The sequence below is a fragment of the Choloepus didactylus genome, chromosome 8, assembly GCF_015220235.1.
Source record: "Choloepus didactylus isolate mChoDid1 chromosome 8, mChoDid1.pri, whole genome shotgun sequence".
NCBI lineage: Eukaryota > Metazoa > Chordata > Mammalia > Pilosa > Megalonychidae > Choloepus > Choloepus didactylus.
Genome location: NC_051314.1, coordinates 23499338 through 23521363, shown reverse-complemented (window position 1 = coordinate 23521363; position 22026 = coordinate 23499338). Strand labels below are relative to the sequence as shown.

Genomic DNA, 22026 nt, shown 5'->3' with positions numbered 1-22026 from the left:
TCCCAGCAACTCGAGTATCAGTTGGATCCATGTTCTTCTGCCTCCATGTGCATGCATATCTGCATCCTCCTACACCCTCCTCCCCCAATTTTTGGGGCTTAAGTTTTACAAGGCTAACCAAGTGCACCGTCATCTTGCTACAGCTATTAGGTCACCTTGGGAGCAAAGGCAAGGTGTTCAAGGGAAAACAGGATCAAGGGTCACAAAAAATGGAGTGGTGGTAAAATAGAAGAAAGCATCTTAACTGGAATAAAGGCTCCTATTAAAAACCCAAGAAGGGTCCCTGTCCTTTGAGGGATAAAAGGTACAAAAACAAAAGCAAGACAACAGGAATAAAACCCACATGAATCACTGTGGCATCCAGTTTCTATTCACAATGAAAAGCTCCAGTCCATCTTTTAATTTTTTTGAAAAACTCCTGACATTATGGAACTAAACTGAAATGTATTAATATTCCACTCTTACATTTCCATGACAAACAGAAAAAAAATTCATGAGAAAAAAACAAACAGGGAGAAACTTATAAAACTAAATATGGATCTCAGCATTAACAACTGAACAGAGAAGGGAATTAAAATGCTTTAATTAAAAAATCACGAGTGGATGATAAAGTGTGTAGAAACTGAAAATTTACAAACTATTTACAACCTGGAATCGCTGGCTGTGCAGAAACTACACAGATGGATCATGGGTGGTGGTGAACAGCAGGAAGGGATTATGGATGAATCTGCATTGTTCTAGCTGCTCCCCATGCCACCCGTCTCCGCGGAAAGCCTGACATTGATTAGATATTGAGCCAGGCTAATGCTGGCAGCAGATCCAGTGATGGTAACCTGCCTATCAGTAGATCCTTCCACTGGGTGCGCAACTTTGATCTGCGCCCGAGACGTCTGACGGATCTCATTGAATCTGGCGCCTTGACGCCCGATTATGCAGCCAATCAAATCGTTTGGAATGGTGAGTTCATGAGAAGTAGTCTGAGCAGATGCATCCAAACCTGCACTGAATCCGGTGTTGCCGTGCGTCATGGGAAAATGAGACTGCTGCATCGCCAACTGGTGCAGCTTGGTCAGATCTGGCTGTGGGATGGCATACTGTCCTTGAATGGTACAGGCCTCTAGAACTGGTCCCTCCAGGTCAGGGTTGAGGCACACGGACCGGGTGGTGTGGGGAAAGCTCGCACTGTCGCTGCCTGTGCTGTACCTGACCTGACCACCTGCAAAGATGACCGGAGAACTGGACGGCTTGAGCCGGTACGGGATGGTCGCGCTCTTCGGGGGGGACTGGGAGAGATCTCCAATATGACAGTGCAGATCTGTTTGACACACTCAATGATGGACTGCGGAATACCAGCAATAGTGATGGCCCTCTCAGCTGAGCTGGGGAGCATATCCCCTGCTACCTGGACCTGAGCCCCTGTACTCTCTCGTATTTCCTTGATCTTGCAACCACCTTTCCCAATGAGAGAGCCACACTGACGAGCAGGGGTCACCAGCCTCAGGGTGACTGGGAGTCTACGGGCAGCTGTGCTGTTGGTCATGGAGCTGCTGATGTCCTCTTCCAGTTTGTCAATGATCATAGCAAAGGCTTTAAAGACGGCGTTAGTGGGTCCAGCCAAAGTGATAATTCTCTCAGGACAATCCCCTTCTGAGATGCTGATACGGGCACCACTCTCCCCGCACATCTTCTTAACTGATTCTCCTTTCTTTCCCATGATACTGCCAACTTCCTTTCCATGCATAAGTAGCCGGATGGTGAGAGTGACATTTAATCCATCTTCAGTCACACCGGTGTCCATGTCAAGTGGTGTTCTCGGGAACTGGACTTTGAGTGGTAAAGTCTTTGGTCACTGGTGGGTGTGAAAGCCAAAAACTGCAGGCGCGAGGCGATTGTGGGGAAAAGGGGAGCGGAGGGAAGGGGAAGGGCGGGAGGCCTCGGGCGGAACAATAGGGGCGGGCGGGAAGGCGAGGGGGACCCCGCGGGCGGGCGGAGGAGGAAAGGGCGGGGGGATGGAGGAGGAGGAGGAGGAGGAAGGGGGAAAGAGACCCAGGGGCGGGTGGAGGGCGGGAGAGGGCGCATGGTGCGGATGCTCCAGCTGCTGCTTCTGCTGGTCTGGACGCTAACATATATTCTAATATTGTAAACAAAAATAGAATCAGCAAAGACAATGCAACAAGTTTGCTTAACTCATGTACAGAATTGCTTTCTACAATGAACTGTCCTTCTTAAGGCCCCTCTCAACTCCCCCCCCACCTTTTTTTTGCCAATAACCGAATTCCAGATTTTATTTGGATTTCCCTCGTTTCCCCACTCATGCCCTCTTTCTGCTCCAGGATTCCACCCAGGACCCCCGCGTTTAGTTGTTTTATCTCCTTAGTCCACTCTGGGCTGTGACAGCTCCTCAGTCTTTCCTTGTTTTTTCAAGACTTCGGCAGCTTTGAGGAGACCTTGTTGTCAACCCAAATTTCAAGATGTATTCACACAAAGCACCGATCAACAGCGCAGTTTAATTCTTCGTTAACTAAACTCTTGGCTCGACATTAACTTTAAAGATACTATTTCTCCTTATTTAAAAGGTACATGATCACAACACGGCATGAGCCAAATAAAAGGTTCAAGGATTTTGTCCTCCTCCCTCACCCCCATAACACCTCCTAGAGTTTTACTGAAAAGAAGGAAAGTCTTAAAGTGAAAACAATTCCTTGCATTCATTTTGGAAAGGCCCTAATATCAAATGGAAAATAAAGACATGCCAAGCACAAAGCAATAAAGTTCCTTCCTGATGCACTAATGCTGAACCTGAAATATAGTGCTTTTCCTAGGCAGTGAACTATTCCCTTGCAAAATCCTAGGCACAGAATTGAGTATAAGGATTAATGCATTTATGATGCTTCCCTAATTCCCATAGTGATCAAGAATTCTTAAGCGATTCAGACCTATAGACTTGCCTTAAAATATTATTAACACCTTGCATTAGTGTGGTACATTTGTTACAAATTGATGCAAGAATATTATAACTGTACTATTAACTACAGTCCATGGTTTACAGTAGGGTTCCTTATATGTGTTGTGTAGACCTGTGTTTGTTTTTTATTTTATTTTATTTTAGTAACATATATGCAACCTAAGATTTCTCCTTTTAACCCCATTCAAATATGCAATTCAGTGCCGTTAATTATGTTCACGATGTTCACAATGTTGTGCTACTATTATGACCACCCATTACCAAAACTTTTCCATCACTCCAAATGGAAACTGTGCAATTTAATCATTAACTCCCCATTTCCTACCCCTACCCCCACCCTTGGTAACCTGTGCTCTAGTTTCTGACTCTGAGTTCTGACAGAATCCTTTTGGATTTATCTGTTAAAGACCCATGCCACTTGTTCACATTGTGGGGAGTTAACTGATACAACTTCATAAACTGGCCATTAGCTGCCCAGCAGCAAATCACTCCATTGTCACGCATCTTGCAAATTGTTCTCCAAGTTCTTGGTACCATTAAAAAATGGGTGGTCAAAAAAAATTCCATTAGAAGGAATTCCAGTGTTTGGTTGCTTCTGACAAAGGATAAGAGATTGCTTCAGATATTCACAAACTCTGTTAGGAGCTAGAATCAAGGATGTGTGGGACAATGTGATTCCATTACTGGGGACCCCAGGCTAGACTGGTGGTTGGGGAAGCTTCCATGAGGGATTGGAGCTAATGTCTGAAGGATTAAGAGAAACGAATGAGGTGAGGTGAAGGGTGTGGATATAGGGTGGATGTAGAGAATTCCTTATGGTGAGAGAGGGCAAAGTTGTTAGAAGAAGATGATGATACTGACTTTTAGGAAAATGCCTGATGCACGAATCAAGTCACTTAATACAACAGTTTTGTGAAGTATGAATTATTCTTATCATCCTTTTCCAGATGAGGAAATGTACACACACACACACACACACACACACACACACACACAAGGATTGAGTAAGTTATTCAAAGTCATACAAATCAAAGCGGCCGAGTCAAGATTTGATTTTGCTGGGTGTTTGGCTCCAGAGGTCCTGCCCTTAACTGCTACATTACAGGGGTTTCCGCAAACATGCCAGTGTGGCTGGAGCTCAGGAACCTAGGGAGGGAATGGTGTGAGATAAGGCTGGAAAAGTAGGAAGGGGCTAAGTGATGGAGGGCCCTGTATGCCAAGGTGAGAACTGGGACATATGAGGCCATTGAAGGATTTTAGCAGGCTCATGATGAGATTTGATTTATGTCTCAAGAAGATCACTGTAGCTCCTGGACAGGGAATAGGTTGTGGAGGGCAGAACTCAAAAGAGGGAGACTGGTTAGGAAGCTACAGCAGTAGTCCAGGTGAGAGCTGTTGGTGGCTTAGACTGAGGTGGCGGTGAAAATAACAGACATAAATAGATGGACTCAAGAGATATTTAGGATATAAAATTGCATGGGTTTGGTGATTGATTGATTGTGGGTACAAGATAGAGGAAAGTGTCATTGATGACATCCAGGCAATTGGCTTAGGGAACCAGATAGAAATTGGCACCATCCACCAAGTTGGGGATGCAGGGGACATCCAGGTTGGGGGCATCCAGGTCAGGGGGTGTAGGTTTGAGAGGATAAAATGTTGGATCCAATTAGGGACATGTCAAGCTCAGGTTCTTCTGAGATGTAAAGTTGATGGTTGAAGATACTTCTCTGGAACTCAGAGAGATACCAGAGAGCTTAGCTACACACTTGGGTGTTAACAATTTAGAGATGACCCTGGAACCTTGGAGCATGAATGTGATCACCTCAAGAGAGAATATACAGAGAGAAGAGAAAAAGACCTGGGACAGTCTTGAAGAAGGCCACCATTTAATGGTCAGGTAGAGGAGTTTGAGCCTACAAAGTAGAATAATAAGAGACCAGAGTGGTAGAAGGAACACAGGAGACTGTGGTTCAGTAAAAGCCAAGACACATTGGAAGAGAAAGTGCCCATTCTCAATTGAGAATGCTCCTCATTAAAAGAGAAGAGTGCATTTCAAGATGGAGAGAGTGCTCAATACCTACAAATTATCACCAAAGGAGTGCTAGGTACTTGCTTAAAGTAATATTGATTATTGCCCTTTAACATTGCGAATTCAGGGCTAATGTTATAAATGTATTTTGGTTTTCCTTGACTGAACTTTAACCAAAACTACAGGCTGAATGTTAACTTTATAGAAAATTCAGTCATACAAATACAGTTGATCTTCATTGTATATGGATGTTTGTATTTGCAAATTTGTCTACTTGCAAAAATTTAGGAGTATCCCCAAAATCAAAATTCATGGTTCTTCTGTGGTCATTTAACGAATTAAAATATAGTTCTGAATTTTGACATCACAGCTACAATTAGGAACAACCCCCTTCTTTTGGTACTTTTGTAGCAGAATGATATTATTAGGAAGATAACATTTAAGATACATAGAAAAGACCACCAATCTCTACCAATCTCATTGGATTTGCAGAAAGATTCAACAGTGTGTTCCTTTTGAGATAGCACATGGGACAAAAAAACTTTGGAAAAAAGCTACCATACTGTATCTACCAAAGGAAATTCCTGGTCACCCAGTGGATTGAAAACTGGTTCTAGCTTTGTGGAGGAATTCTTCTTTATAGGTTCATTGGTGCTTCCTGCTTTTTGCTGAAGTGTTTCCCTGGATGTGGAGGGACGAGAGGAGGGTGAAGTGCTTTCTGGCTGGGGCAATGTTGGGAGCTAGTGCCATGGCATATGCAGGGACAAAATCTAGATCCATCTGAATGGGGTCAGAGGGTTCGTGTAGGCAGTGGTTAGGGAGAAAGCTGGGAGAATTGAGTGAAATACTGGAGGACCTCGAATACTGAGTTCAGGATCTCCCAGTGGAAACTGTGGGATCTCTCCCAGAACGAAAAACTGCTTTCTCCATTTCTGTAGCTGTGATTCATCCTTGGTTTCCAATGCAAGTACAGAAGTCCAGGTTGTAGTTATTTGTGTTCCCTCTGAGATAATTTGGGATTTTCTCCGGATTGAGGTCAGATGTTCATAAATCAACCTGGAATTCCTTGGCTAAGGAACTGGGAAAAGTAGCTCAGGTAAAGAGCAGCTTGATCTGGGGTCTCCTGCTGCTGCAAGCATTTTGGGGTCTACCCCCAACATCCATGAACTTTGTGTGATCAGATCAAATGGGCCACCATGGCAAATCCCCTGGAACTTCTGTGTATTTTTGTTTCTCCCCTTCTTTCAGCTCAGGGAAGCTCTGGAGAGCTGCGTTCCTTCTGTTTTTATTAAGTTCCTCTGGTTTGGGGAGTGAAAGAGAAGGGGAACAGGGAGGGAGTTGCAGATGAGATGGGCTCCAAGGCTGGGATTTATAAGAACATCCTTCCAGTGGGTGATGTCTGCATGAGGTAGAGGTATGGTTTCAATTCTGCTCTGGCAAGGCAGTCCAGCCCATGTTGCCAGCACATAGTTCTCTTTCAAGTCTCACATTGATTCGAGAGTTTGTAGACAACTTTGTACTTTGGGTCTCTGCCAGGTGTACTGAAGAAATAACTCCCCTTGGCTTCAAGTTTTCTATCTCACTCTCCCCACCCCCAACCAATGTTAGAGAATAATGATTGTTTTCTTAGCAAATGCCTCTCCTAAGTAAACCCACAGAGGACCTAAGCAACTGTGCATTCTGGGATCAGTTGTAGTCTTTACACATCTTTGTGACTTCTGTAGCTTTGATCACATAGTGGTATCCTCAGTTTTGTTCTGTTCTATAGATCTGTCATGGGAAAAGGTTAACTGCACTCGGATGTCAGGCAGGTCTGGTGGAGTGGGGTGGTGTTTTGTTTTTTTGTTTTGTTTTTTGACTACCGACCCAGGCTAGGTTTTTTGTATTTATCTTGCTACCACTTTTTCTGATAAGTCAAAGAACAACAACAAAAAAGCTATGCTTATATTTCATCTCTCTTATTCTCCAGAGTGCCCTTTGTTCATTTAAAATGTAGCCAGCTCCCGTAGGATCTGGTTTACTTGTCTGTGGGTGATCCAAACCATTGTCCTCTCCTCTGTCTTCCCCCCTCTTTCTTATCCAAGGATAGTTCACTGCTCTTTACACACCAGTCTGTATATAGAGGAAGGGAAAAGTGGCAGTGGATCTTATCCTACTTACACATTCTTGACAGGAGCCAGAATCTGTAGAGAATGCAGGTCTGATCATGTAACCCATTAAAGCAGGGGTTGGTAACTTTTTTTATAAGGGGTCATTTAGTAAATATTTTAGGTTTTGTGGGCCATGTGGTCTCTGTCACAATGACTCAACTCTGCCATCACAGCATGAAAGGAGCCATTGACAATATGTAAATGAATGGATGCGGCTATGTTTCAATAAAACTTTATTTAGCAAAATAGGCGGAGGGCCAGATTTGGCTTGAGGGCTGTAGATTGTCTATTCCTGGCTTAAACCCTTTAGTATTTTTAGTGTGCCCTTAGATTGAAATGCAGATTCCTAACCAGGTGTGTAAGGCCTGGCATGCATCAGCTGCTGCCCCCTGTCCCTTCACGCACTGTGTTCCAGCCACACTTACTTTCCTGCTATTCCTCAAACTTGCCCTGCTCCCTCCTGCCGTGGGGTGTTCATGCACATTGTTCCTTCTGTCTTAACCCACCTTCCAATCCTCTCTCTTCTCCTTCACATATTTAAATCCAACTCATCCTTCAGATCTTGGTTTAATCTTCTCAACCTCAAGGGAGCCTTCCGCAACCCCCTTTATAGGTTAAGACTCTTGAGAGCAATAGACAGAAATTAAACTTGGCTAAATTGAGAGATTTTAAAAAGATATATTTTTGACAGAAACCGACAAGTTCTGGAGAGGGCCAAGGGGAACTGAGCTCAAGGATGATGAAAATCAGAGATGTGATGAATTATCTGGTTGTAGAATGCACTCATCCCACAGTAGAGATTCAGAGATGTCTCCTAAATCTGGTGATATCAACTGACTAGTACATAGCTGAGAAACTAGAAGCAATAAGGGCCTTTGAGCATCAAAATAAAGCCCTTGTGGGATGTGAAAGGAAATGAAATAAGCTTCAGTGGCAGAGAGATTCCAAAAGGAGCCGAGAGGTCACTCTGGTGGGCACTCTTACGCACACTTTAGACAACCCTTTTTAGGTTCTAAAGAATTGGGGTAGCTGGTGGTGGATACCTGAAACTATCAAACTACAACCCAGAACCCATGAATCTCGAAGACAGTTGTATAAAAATGTAGCTTATGAGGGGTGACAATGGGATTGGGAAAGCCATAAGGACCACACTCCACTTTGTCTAGTTTATGGATGGATGAGTAGAAAAATAGGGGAAGGAAACAAACAGACAAAGGTACCCAGTGTTCTTTTTTACTTCAATTGCTCTTTTTCACTCTAATTATTATTCTTGTTATTTTTGTGTGTGTGCTAATGAAGGTGTCAGGGATTGATTTGGGTGATGAATGTACCACTATGTAATGGTACTGTAAACAATCGAAAGTACGATTTGTTTTGTATGACTGCGTGGTATGTGAATATATCTCAATAAAATGAAGATTTAAAAAAAAAAAAATAAAGCCCTTGTACTAAAAAGAAATCTTTAATTGTACTCATAGGCAAACTCTTCTGACCCTAAATCAGAGTCTGTTTACTTTTAGTTTAGTCTTTCCTGGGGTACACAACAGTCTGTGCCAGTTGGAGACTGTTGTGTACCCCAGGAAAGACCATGTTCTTTTAATCCAGTCTGGTGGGTGCAGATTTATTGTGGGTGGGACCTTTTGATTAGAGTATTTCTATGGAGGTGTGACCCCACCCATTCAAGGTGGGTCTTAGTTTACTGGCATCCTCTAAGAGAGGATAAAAGGCAGAGACATTTTGAAGAGAGCCCTCACAGAGACAAAACACCCAGAGACATTTTGGAGAAAGCTGTTGAAACCAGACATTTGGAGTTGCTAAGCTAAGAGATGAAGCCCAGAGTTTGCCCCAGAGAAGCTAAGTGAAAACCCACAGACACTTAAAGAGAAAGCCACTGGAATCAGAAGCTGAAGGCAATGTCACCCAGGAGCAAAGAACCAGCAGTTGCCAGCCACGTGCCTTCCCAGCTAACAGAGGTGTTCCAGACACCACCGGCCTTTCCTCAGTGAAGGTATCCTCTTGTTGGTGCCTTCGTTTGGACACTTTTATGGCCTTAGAACCATAGATTTGTAACCTAATAAATCCCCTTTATAAAAGCCAAGCCATTTCTGGAATTTTGCATTCTGGTCAGCTTTAGCAAACTGGAATGTAATATTAACAAGTTTCCCAGCCTATAGCAGATTAGAAAGCACTTATTTTTCTTTTATTGTTTTATCAGGGTGAAGGGCCACTGCTAGAAGCAGATGCACTGACACCAACTAGGAGTGATAGTTAAATGACGAGGATGGTAGAGAAACAAGCTTTTAGGAAGCAGAGGCCATTTAGTGAGAGGGCAAGTACTTATATTCTTCAGAAGTTACCCAGGGCTTCAATGCTTTCTGGGAATATTTAACAGCAAAATGTGAATAGGGCTTGTTTTTTGCTGGGCCCTTTTCTAAGTACTTTATCATCTCTATTTTATAGATTGTATTAGTTATCTATCACTGTGAAGCCAAAACTTAGACTTGTTGGCTTAAGACAGCAAACATTAATTTTCTCACAGTTTTTGTGGGTCAAGAATCCAGGTGTGGCTGACCTGTATCTTCTGGCTCAGGGCCTTTCTCACAAGTTAGTATTCAAGGTGTTGGCCAAGGGCTGCTGTCATCTCAAAGCTTGACTGGGGAAGGAATCGCGTCCAAGCTAGGTTGCATGGCTAAAGGCAGGATTCAGTTCCTTATGGCTGATGAATTCAGGGCCTTGGGTTTCCTTGTGGCTGATGAATTCAGGGTCTGTGGGTTCTCACTTAGCTTCTCTGGGGCAAACTCTGGGCTTCGTCTCTTAGCTTAGCAACTCTAAATGTCTGGTTTCAACAGTTTTCTCCAAAATGTCTCTGGGAGTTTTATCTCAGTTCCTTGCCATGTGGGCCTCCCTGTAGGGCAGCTCGCAACATGGTAGCTGGCTTCATGAAAGTGGGCAATGAGAAGAGTCCAAGAAAGACTGAATAAGAATGAAGTTACAGTTCTTGGTAACCTAGTATTGGGAGTGCTATCCTATCACCGTTGCCAGATTCTTCTCATTAGAAGCAAGTCACTAGGTGCAGCCCACACCCAGCGGAAGGGGAGTACCCAAGGTTGTGAAAACCAAGAGATAGGAAACATTGAGAGCATTGGTTAGTGTTGCCTACCACGTAGACCCTGCAAGGTCTTGAAACTGGCCTAAGGTCACAGTTAAACTAGAGAACCTGGACATTGAATCTGGGACCTGTGCTTTTTTTTTTTTTTCCTAAAGGTTTGTCAAGTTGTATGTGTGTGTTTTTTAATTAAATTCAATTTTATTGAAATATATTCACATACCATACAATCATCCATGGTATTCAATCAACTGTTCACAGTATCATCATATAGTTGTGCATTCATCACAACCTATTTTTGAACATTTTCCTTACATCAGAAAGAATCAGAATCAGAAAAAAAATAGAAGTAAAAAAGAACACTCAAATCATCCTCCCCATCCCACCCTATTTTTCATTCAGTTTTTGTCCCCATTTTTCTTCTCATCCATCCATACACTGGATAAAGGGATTGTGATCCACAAGGTTTTCACAATCTCTCTGTCACCCCTTGTAATCTACATTGTTATGCAATTGTCTTCAGGAGTCAAGGCTACTGGGTTGGAATTTGATAGTTTCAGGTATTTACTTCTAGGTATTCCAATGCATTAAAACCTAAAAAGTGTCATCTATATAGTGCATAAGAATGTCCACCAGAGTGACCTCTCAACTCCATTTGAAATCTCAGCCACTGAAGCTTTATTTCGTTTCATTTCACTTCTGCCTTTTGGTCAAGAAGATGTTCTCAATCCCATGAGGCTGGGTCCAGATTCATTCCCGGGAGTCAGGTCCTGCATTGCCAGGGAGATTTACAGCCCTGGGAGTCATGGCACCTGTGCTTTTAACCATCAAACTACGCTGGGCAACAGGGTTTGTATAAGCTCCCAGGTGATTCTTAGGTGCAGCCAAGACTGTGAATCGCAGAACTCGAACTTCAACGTGCACACATATCAGCTGTGTTAAAATGCTGGTTCTGGTTAAAATGCTGGTTCTGATTCAGGTGGAGCTGAGGTGGGGCCTGAGCTGCTTTTGTGATGCTGCTGCTGCTGGTTCATGGACCACAGTTGAGTGGCGAGGGCCTAAAGGAACAAGCTCTGTGTTGAGAGTCAGCTTTCTGCCTTTTAAATCTTTAAATTCATATAAGGAAATGAATCTTACATTCATTTGTTCATGTATGTATTCATTCATTCATTCACATTCAGTATGCAATAGATCATCCAACAACAGCCAGGAATAATTTTTAAGTCCTTTGTTTTATTCTTGTAACGAAAGTAGTATCTATTTAGGATTGGCTTAGGCATCACTTCCTATGGAAAGCCGACTTTTACTACCAAAGACCGCCCTCAGATGTGTTCACATACCTTGTAATCCCTCGTCAATGCACTTAACACATTGTATTGTAATTGCTCAATGTCCCATTTGTTCAGTTTTGTGTGAATTTTAAAAAGACATCCCTTTTCCAAGACACTTTGCTTCCATCTGCAGGAAAGCTATCCTGTCACTGTGCATGTCTGTGATGTGTGTGGTGTGCGGGGCACTTTGCCACGGTGCGTATCTGTCTCACGTACTGTATGTCAGCTCTGGGGCTGGCACTGTGTCTGCTTTACCTTGATATCCCCCTGGGCTTAGCATAATGCCCAGTGTGTGGTAAGCAGGCAAGAAATATTTGTTGAATGAATAATGCTCACTGTAGAAAATGTAGAAGAGTAAAGAGTTGAAAAAAAATCACATGTAGTCTCACTATATAGAGAAAACCTTTGCCAATGTTTTGTTCTCATTCCTCGTCTTTTCGGTATTTATAAATATCTGTATCATCCATATCTACATTTGTATCCATATCTCTAACTTTTCCTCTCTTCTTTTAAACAAAAACAGTCATCACTTACTGACTTTGCACTAGGTTCTAGGAAAGATCCAGTGTAATAAGCCCAATGCTGGGAGCTTACAGTCTAGTGAGAGAGATGGGGGGTCATGTCTAATAAGGCACAGCTGTCAGGAGGCTCAGAGTTTGGGGAGTTAGCTTGACCTCTTCAGTACAGAGGAGGGAGAGCAGCTGGTCCCAGCCCTGCCTCAAAGTGGGACAGACCCTAGCAGACCTGACCTGGGTCTAACCCTAACCCTTACCGAGAACCGCCAACAGTTCTCCACCTAATAAAGGTAATTCTTTCTTGAAAATCCCTCAGAATAGGACAAATAATCCTAAGTGAAATACATTTACTATTATTTTCAGTGGGAAATTTTTTTGCATCTCCAGCCCTCAAATTTTTTCCTATTCTGCTGAAAAAAAAAAAAAAAAGGAAAAAAAATGAAACCACCAAATTCTACTCAAATGGACCCAGTTATTTCACTTGTTAGCTTAACAAAGCATTGCTCCTTCATCAGTTCCTCTATACAATATGGCTGTTTTCTTGCTCTCATTAATCTAGTACACAAAGGACAATTAAGACTATGCGCATGAATTAAAAATTATGGTATTAAAATTTAAAACAATTCCATCTTTAGTGCAAAGAAAGAAAGAAACCCAGACAGAACAGTAAAGACAAAAGAGATCAATTAAAGCAAAGCAAATGATATTACACTCTCCAAAGAGATTGATATCACTGGGAGTAATGCACAAGATTGTATATTTGCTAAGTGAGCACAACTTGGGGAAACTCATGCTAACTGTGCAACTACTAAATGGACACCATGGTGACACTCAACTGCCTGTGAGGAGCGCAAAAGGCAAATGGATCTTCCAAAACGTAGATTCTAGTAGCCAAGGGAAGCCTTTTATATAAAACTGGGTTGAGCAAGCAAGTGAATCTAATGCTCCTCTGTACAATTCTATCCACATTGTATCAAAGTCTTCCAAATGTAACAGGGACTGGGAGATTAGTTCCTCTTTCTCTTTTGATTCTCTTTCCTCCAAATCTATTCTTCCTTCTCTTCTATATCTCGGTAGCAGGGACCACCTTGCATCCAGTAACTTAAGTTAAAAACATAGGAATCATCGTTGGTTCCCTCCTTCCCCTCATCCCCCACACCCAATTTATCAACAAGTCCTGATAATTCTTCCTCTGAAATATATCTTGAACATATCCTCTTCCTTCCATCTCTGCTGCCACCCAGCTGCTCCAAGTCACCAACACCTTCCTCCTGGGCTAATGAGATATTCTCCTGCTTGGTCTCCTTGTTTCTATTCTTATCCCCCTAAAATCCATTCTCCACATAGTAATGATCTTTATGAAGTGTAAATTAGATCATATCACTCCCCTACTTAAACTCTACAATAAGTTTCCCTCAAGCTTTGAATAAAACCCAAATTCTCACTACAGCCGACAGTAGCCACATGATCTGGCTACTGCTAATGTCTCTGGCTTCATCTCCTGTCATTCTCTGTGTGGCTCACCACATTTGGGTGGCTACATCAGTTATCTATTGCTTTCTAACAAATCACCTCAAGCTAACATAAATGACAATAGTAAATATTTAATGTCTCACACAGTTTCTGTAGAATTCAGAAGTGACCTAGTTGGGTGGTCCTGGCTCAGGGTATCTCAGGAGGCTGCAGTTAAAATGTCAGTGTAGTCTTCCGTCATCGGAGGCTTGACATGTGGCTGGAGGATTTGCTTCCAAGATGGCTCATTTACATGACGCCTCAGTTCCTGGCCATCTGGATTTCTCCAGGGCTTGGAAGTCACATTCTTTCACATCTGCAGTATCTTATTGGTTACAGAGTCAGCCCTATCCCATGTGGGAGGGGACTATATTCAGGCATGAGTGTCAGGAGGTGAAAATCTTTGGGGGCCATCATGAGGGCTACCTACTGCCAAGTATTTCTCCAACACACCATACTTTTTGCACACTGTGCTGGTTTGGATGTATGATGTTCCCCAGAAAAAGCCATATTCTTTGATGCAATCTTGTGGGGCAGACATATTAGTGGGGATTAAATTGGAATGTTTGGATTAGGTTGTTTCCATGGAAATGTGCCCCACCCAACTGTAGGTGATAACTCTGATGAGATATTTCCTTGGAGGCGTGGCCCCACCCATTCAGGGTGGGCCTTGATCAGTGGAGCCATATAAATGAGCTGACAAACAGAAGGAACTCAGTGCAGCTGAGAGTGACATTTTGAAGAGGAGCTACAGCCAAGAGGGACACTTTCAAGAAAGCACAGGAGCTGCATATGAGAGACAGTTTGAAGACGGACGTTGAAAGCAGACTCTTGCTCTGGAGAAGCTGAGAGAGGACAAATACCCCAAGTGCAAATAAGAGTGACATTTTTGAGGAACTGCTGCCTAGAGAGGAACATCTCGGGAGAAAGCCATTTTGAAACCAGAACTTTGGAGCAGACACCAGCCACGTGCCTTCCCAGCTAACAGAGGTTTTCCAGACACCATTGGCCATCCTCCAGTGAAGGTACCCGATTGCTGATATGTTACCTTGGACACTTTATGGCCTTAAGACTGTAACTGTGTAACCAAATAAACCCCCTTTTATAAAAGCAAATCCACCTCTGGTGTTTTGCATTCTGGCAGCATTAGCAAACTAGAACACACACCAAGCCCTTTGCAGTTACTGCTCTCCCAATCTCTCTCTCTCTCTCTGAAAACTTTACATTTACATAGGTGCTCCTCCTTCTGTCTTTTTCTCAACCTGGCTTTTCCCTCACCTTCTATATCTTACCTCAAATGTCTCCTTCTTGGAGAATTCTTCCCTAACAACCATATCTAGAGGAGGAACTCCACCACTCTGTTATTTCCTTCATAGCACCCACCATGAGCTGTAATTTTATTGTTTATTTACTCATTTATTTAGGGACTTATTGTCTTCCCCTTACCCCCTGGGATGTAAACCCTAAAACTTTTGGAGTCTATTGTGTCTCCAGAACCTAGCACAACATCTGGCTCACATGAAGAACTCAATAAATATCTGATGAATGAATGAATTTCTTTATTAAGGCTAAGGTATGATGACTCCTTTTCTCTCCTGGGTTGATTGAAGGGGCCTAGGGACAGGAGGCAAGAAAGGGAAACTGGCTAGAAGTGGATTGAGGGCTAAGCTGAGGGAAGAGGGACCAGAATGTGGTTCCCCTTCTAATCCTTAACACAAGAAGTACTTAGACAGCTGCCCATTACCAGAAGCTCCCCTGGGCAACACTAAGGTTTTATTCTGACCTCAGTGGGAGGCGATTTCCATTGAGGTTCTGAAGGAGGTAAAAACTTTCTAATTCTCACTTTTGCCAGAAATGAGCAGAATGAGAAGGTGAGATGAGGTCATGCCTATCTTGAGTAGCTGGGAGTTGGGAAGTGGGAATGAATGGGAAGTTTGTGGGGGGAGAGAAGGCACCCCAGGTGCTCTCTCCATCCTTTTCCTTTTCCTTTTCGCTGGATTATCCCATTTGGGAGCATTTATTGCTGGCAGAACAATGCAAGGAAATTTGAACAGAATGTTATCTCTGCACTTCGCCAAGTAATTGGTAAACCTCAGGGGGCTGGTCCAGCCTCACCTCTGACCTGGACTCACATTTGTAGGCAGGGAAGGAAAGCTCCTCTGTGACCCCACATGCCTATCTAGGGAGTGACCTTCTAAAGCTTCATTGCTGTTTGTGCCTGAAGCAGGGGCAGGTTCAGGGTTGCTCAGTGATCAACTGCTCACTCGTTTGGAAGGAGTTGTGAGATGGTTTTGTTCAGCCAGGAATCACTGCCATGGCTTCCCTGAAGGCCTTGTTAGGGCCTCAGGAGAAAGCCTCATCTCTGGGCATGGTGTTAAAGTAGATTTTCTAAAGTTAAAAGAATATGACTCTTAATAAAAGTGACTCATGCAAATACGAGAAGAATATGGGTCAAAGATTGTGTTCAACACATTAATTAATTAGTAAACCAGTAATATGTTGAGACCTGCCCAAAGATCATTTGAACATTTGAGAAACCATATACAGAAATATATTTACAATTTAATAGATTGCTGGGTTAAAGTCCAACAGGGCCATACGTTAATCTTTGGGGTATCTGCTCTCCCACACTGAAATTATTTGCATCTCTACTGGAAAAACTCCACAAGTCAATCTCTGCCCCTACAGAGTTGTAAAATAGCCCAGAGAATAGAAAGTCAAGTTTAGCATGGCACTGAAAAACACTCAATAATCTCTTTTGCCCATTTCTAAGTTTCAGAAAATTTTTCTAATAGATTCTGATGACAGCGCCCTTCTTAGGGTGGTTTGGTGGCAGTAGAAATGTGCTCCATGACCAAAAGTTCATCCTGATAGGCTGCTATGGCATCTTGTTTCTTTTCGTGAATATTTTCAAGCCTGTACTATATGTAATAGTAATAACATTTATTAAGCACCTACTCTATACAAAATACTCTGCTAAGTGCTTTACATGGATAACCTTATTTAATCCTCACAACAAATTATTCATTTTGCAGATGAGAAAAGGTAGGCTTAAAGGAGTTAAGTAATTGCCCAAGGTCACACAGCCAGCCAGGAAATGCTGGATCCAGGAGTTGAAGTCATGCACACTGACTCTTGAGCTCCAAGAAGTTGTGCTAGACACGGAGTCATAGAGAGATTAATTATACACTGTCCCCACTCAGACTCATCTTGGAAAGCTCACTTTCCTACCAAGGCAAAGCCTCATATGCTTACTTGCAAAATTGGGATACTAATCATGTCTTCCACACAAGCTTACTGTGAGGATAAAGGAGCTTATATGAAAGCACCTTATAAATGTTATAAATGTTATAAATGTTATTAAGGAGCCCAAAATTCTCATTAGCAAAATCACCCTTTGGGCTCTTGCGTAGCGAGGATATTTCCATGAGGATGATGGGAATATGAAGTTTTTGATGAACCAGTGTTAACAATGAGCTCTTGCTGGCTACCAAAAGGGCTGGGACTAGGGTGGTATAAAATTTAAGGAGGTGTTATAAAGCTCATTAATCAAGATAAATAATATTTTAATGCACTATTTAAAAAATAAAAATTAATGCAAACATCCAAGATGAACAAAATATAAAACTTTTAAACAAAGGGTTGGCATTACTAATTTTTCCTTTTGCTGTAGGCTCCAATATAGCTTGACATGGCACTGGCTAGGAGCCTATTCCCTGAAGCAGCTCACCAAAAAACAATTTTGTGATTTTGTTTCCAATCCGGTTCTGGAGTGTTTGCTGTTTTAGACATGTATAGCAGATCAGGATCATAAGTACAAGTAGAGCAATTAAAAAATACTTTAAATGTGCTTTTCTATTCTTTGTTTTAAAAAGATACAGATAGACAAGCGCTCATATCATAAGGGTATAGCTCACTGAATTTTTGCAAAATGAACAAACCTGAGTAATGAGTGCCCAGTTGAAGAAAGAGAATATTATCAGCACTGCAAGGCATCTCCCCTGCTCCATTCCTCCTCCCATGCTTGTGGCCCTTTTCAGTCATAACTTAGGGCAATTTTCCTTGAGAGAAATCATTCCCAAGTAAGAATTTTTGCCCTGTGGAGATAAATGTCACGTGGCACCTATAGGATTCAACTAGATTCATCCTTGGTCCATGACACACTTTCATGGTTGACCCATGCAAGGCATCCCTTCGATTTAGATTTTTTTTATTTTAATAAGATCATAAGCACAGAAAATAGAATGCTCAACAGCAGCTGACAGCTACACCTGTGATCTTCCTGTATCCTGCCCATCTGCTTCCCTCCACCAGAAGTAACTACCTTGGCTGTAGCTCCAGCTACATTTGCCAAATTTCTGACATCAGAAAGACTATCAGAGCCCTTGCCATTATATATCACCTGACCTTCCTCTCAGAGGCTTCACCTCTGCTCTCTGGCACCCCAGACCCCTGGCCAAGAAACAGGCAGGCCCAGCCAACCAGGCAGTGCTGAGAGCAGCTGGGGTCAGATCGGCCTTGGAGGAGAGGGTGGGGGTCTGGCAGAGGGTAGTGGGAGAGTGGGATTCTAGCTCCGTTCTCCTGGGATTTGGGGGAGAATTTGTCAAGGGAGCCTGGAGGAGACAGGGGAAATGGAAAGTTGTTGGCGTGTCAGCTTGAGGGGCTTCAGCAGCTGGGCGTGAGATCCAGATGGCCAGAATTGGGTGGGGTGAGGGATTTCAAGGTTTTTTTATTTTATTTATTTTTTATTTTTAAATGCCCAGAGGTGCGTGTGAGTGAGAAATTAGCAAAGAGAGGGTAGGGGCAGCTCCAGTGCAATGTTTAAAATGCAAATCTGGGGACACATCACTTCCATGTTTGAAACCACTTGCATCTTTGTGGTACGTGCACATAGTCATTCAGAGAGTAAGATCAATCCCAGCTCTGATAGTCTTAAGCTCTTCGACTTGACTGAGCTAATCATAATTCTTGCCTAAGAGCAATGTTGCAAGGATTAAAAAGAAAACAAATGTAGAGCCCTCAGACATTGGCACATGCTAACCATGAAATGAGGATTAGACTGTCATTATTTGTGTCTGTATTATTGTTATTACAGGATGGAGACTCTGAACTTCCTAGCCTGGCAGAGAAAGGCCTCCATGATCTGGCTTTTGCCTATTCATCCTGCCCCGGCCCCTTTCTCCTTCTGCCTTCTACTCTGTGACTGAGTGAGGAATGCTTAGCCCACCCCCCAACTCACACTCATCTGCGGACTTGTGTGGCCTCTGCTCATGGTGTCCCTACTGCCTAATCACCCTTCCTACCTGAGTAGAGGCTATTGATCCTCGGGGTGGTTTAAAGCTGAATGTACCCCAGAAAAGACCACGTTCTTAAAGCTAAACCATTGCTGTGGGTGTAAACTATTGTGGGTGTGGACCCATTGTAAATAGGATATTTTGGTGAGTAGGATCTTAAGTTGAGATGTGATCCACCTCATTCAGGGTGGGTCTTAATCCTCTTACTAGAATCCTTTATAAGAGGATGAGAAACAGAGAGAAAGACAGAGAATCTGAGAGAGGAGGACACAAACAGATGCTCAGAAAGAAAGCCACAGATGGAGCAGCCAGAAGCTGAAAGCAATGAAACCCAGGAGAGAAGGACCAGAAGATGTCTCCATGTGCCTTGCTATCTGACAGAGGAGCCCAAGATCACCAGTAGCTGGTCTGGAAGAAAGCATCTCCTGTTGATGCCTTGATTTGTACATCTTCATGGCCTCAGAACTGTAAGCATGTAAGTTAATCAATCCCCATTGTAAAAACCAACCCATTTCTGGTATATTGCATTTTGGCAACTTTATTAAACTAAAAGAATCCTCTTTACTGACCTGGTATACACATCCTCCAGCTGCTGTGAGTGTTGGCCCCTAATGGTCTGTGGCTGTTCCCCTTCTCAGAGATTTGCCTTTGGCTAGGAAATCTCCTGTGGGGAAATGTCTGGAAGGTTATGGTCTCCACACATTTCTCCAGAGATGACCAACAGCCATTGACGGAACCCTGTGGTGTTATAAGAGCTGAGCCTCTTTGCTTCAAGGAGGGACAGCTAGCCCTGTGATGTTGCCCATCCCCAAGAATTCCCTGGGGGCTCAGGCTGGTGCTAGACTTCAGGCGGGATTCTTTCCCTGCCTTTTCCTTCTTCCTCTAATTCTCTACAGATTTCTTTTGAGGGAACTCCATCAGTAAATCACTTGCATAAGACTCCTCATCTTAGGCTTTCCTTCTAGGGAATTTGACCTGAGACACTACTTTTTTTAACTTGAAGGTTCAGCTCAGGTGTCGTTTCCTCAAGAGAGTCCACCCAAGCTGGTGCCAAATCTCTCTCCCTAAGTTCTCAATATTTCTCAACAATCTCTAACTTGCCACTCAGATGTTATATCAAAATAACTTGTTAATATGCCTTTCTCCTACCACCAGACCATGAGACGGGTCAAGGCCATGACTCTTTCTTCTTCCTCTCTATAGCTTTGGTCCCCAGGCAGGTGTAACTTAGTAGGTGTTCAAGCAAGAGTCAAATAGAGAGAGCTTATTTGGATTTGGGGATCATGAAAGTGTTTGATGAATTTACAGAGAACCAAGGAATCAGAGCTTAGTCAAGCCAGGATATACCTTTGGAATGAATGGCTTGATGGTCATGGACAGATTTCACTGCTTGGGCATTTCATTCTTTGAAAGCTGAACAAGTAATGCACCTGGGAGGTGGCAAGAAACAGCTGCTGCAGTTCCTGGTGGAGGAAGGAGCACAAGAAGGAGCAACAGAACTTTCTGTGGTGGAAGAAAAGAATACTCCATGCTCCTCCAGAACAAGTGATGAATGTTTGTGGAGCTGAGAAATGACTCGATTTGGTCTACTTTTAGTTGGGTAAGTTTGCAAGCACTATAAAAAGTTTTTAGGAATGTTTTAGCCTTTATAACTTCCATGATCTTGTTGCAACTTGCTTTCCTAGCCATAGGTCGTACTCCTTCTTTCTGAACTCTGCACTCCCCCGGTCTTCATGGCTTTCTATCTGCTGTGTGCACCTTGCTCTCTTGCTTCTGTGCTTTTGTTCTTGCTGTTTTCTCTACCAGTTAAGCTTATTGGTCCCATTTCCACAAGACCAAATACAATAATGGCAGCCTAAGAGCATGGCTTCTTTAGTTCAGACCCTGCATGGCTGCTGTTTAAAAGTGGACAGGACTCCCATCATTGGCTGGAATTGATCTGAGACCTCAGTTTATTTAAACCTTGCCTTCAGGGCCTCTTAGAGGTCAAGTGGGGCCTTAGCCTTTTACACTTGTTGAGGCACTTGGTATATTAAAAGTGAAGAAAGGCCCAAACATTGGTGGAATTAAATATTTACATAAGTTCAAGTTGGATAGCCTTAGCTCTCTGTGATTATGTGTATAAACTCAGAAGTAATGCAAAAAAAAAAAAAAAAAAAATTAAACTTGGCGTTCTTTCTGACAGTGAGGTTTGGGCCAAAGCACCTTCTTGGTCACCCTGTGAGAGTCCTCCCTTGCCTTGACAATGGCTTTGCTCCCTTTGGCTTGGATTCTGTGATTTGGTCCTTCTGAGTTATCTGAGTCAGCACGGCACTTTTGGCAGCATCTCAAAACTTCTCATCCTCCATCTCTGACCTGGCATTTCCTCCATTGGCCAATCAAGACACCGTGTCCAGTCTTCCTTTACCATCACTTCAAATCTCCATCTTCCCTAAAACTAATTATGGACTTAACACTTCATGAGCACTTTCTATGGGCCAGGCACTATGCCAAGAGCTTTACAGTAATTACCTCACTCTATTCTTTCAACTGCCCCCAAGAGGAAGGTCTTAGAGTTGGCCCTAATTCATGGATGAGAAAACGGAGGCTCTGAACGGTAAGTAACTCGTTCAAGGATCTCACTCGGTTGGTAATCAGAATAGCCTAGACTGGAGCCCGAACATTCTGGTTCTAGTGCTCATTTTATTTATCATCTCACCTTCCTGCCTCATTTTCTGACAGGAACCTACTCCTGAGAGCCATTTCTTCCATACCTAACCCCACTGCCATTTCCTCCATAGAGTTTTTTAGTTATTTCATCTAGAAACTCATTCTTTCTTTTACCAAAGCCTGAAGCACTGTCTCTAAACTTCTCTTATAAATCTACCACATTCTTCCATTTCCTATAGTTATTTGTGTGTGCATTTCTGAAAATAGGGCCCTTGTCTAACATAACTTCTTACCCCCCTTAGAAAAGCACAATGCCTTGATTATAGAAAGAATTCAATGCATTTTTGTTGAATGAAGGAAATTTTCTTATTGCCCTTGGGGGCCAAGCCTTCGTGCCTTGCTCAGTGTGGCATTCAGAGAAAGTTGCTGTCAACAAACCCTGCTGGCCGACTGACCAGGCTGCTGAGATCCTCCT

At 43.0% G+C, this 22026-nt stretch overlaps 1 protein-coding gene across 1 annotated transcript; it reads right to left on the bottom strand.

Moving 5' to 3' along the window:
* Window positions 1–567: 567 nt before the first annotated feature.
* Window positions 568–1828, bottom strand: LOC119542235 (poly(rC)-binding protein 2-like). The gene is given in 2 exon segments (XM_037846825.1): window positions 568–1292; window positions 1295–1828. Coding segments are annotated over 2 exon segments (1059 nt in total). The 5' UTR covers window positions 1799–1828; the 3' UTR covers window positions 568–737.
* Between the last annotated feature and the right edge of the window lie 20198 nt (window positions 1829–22026).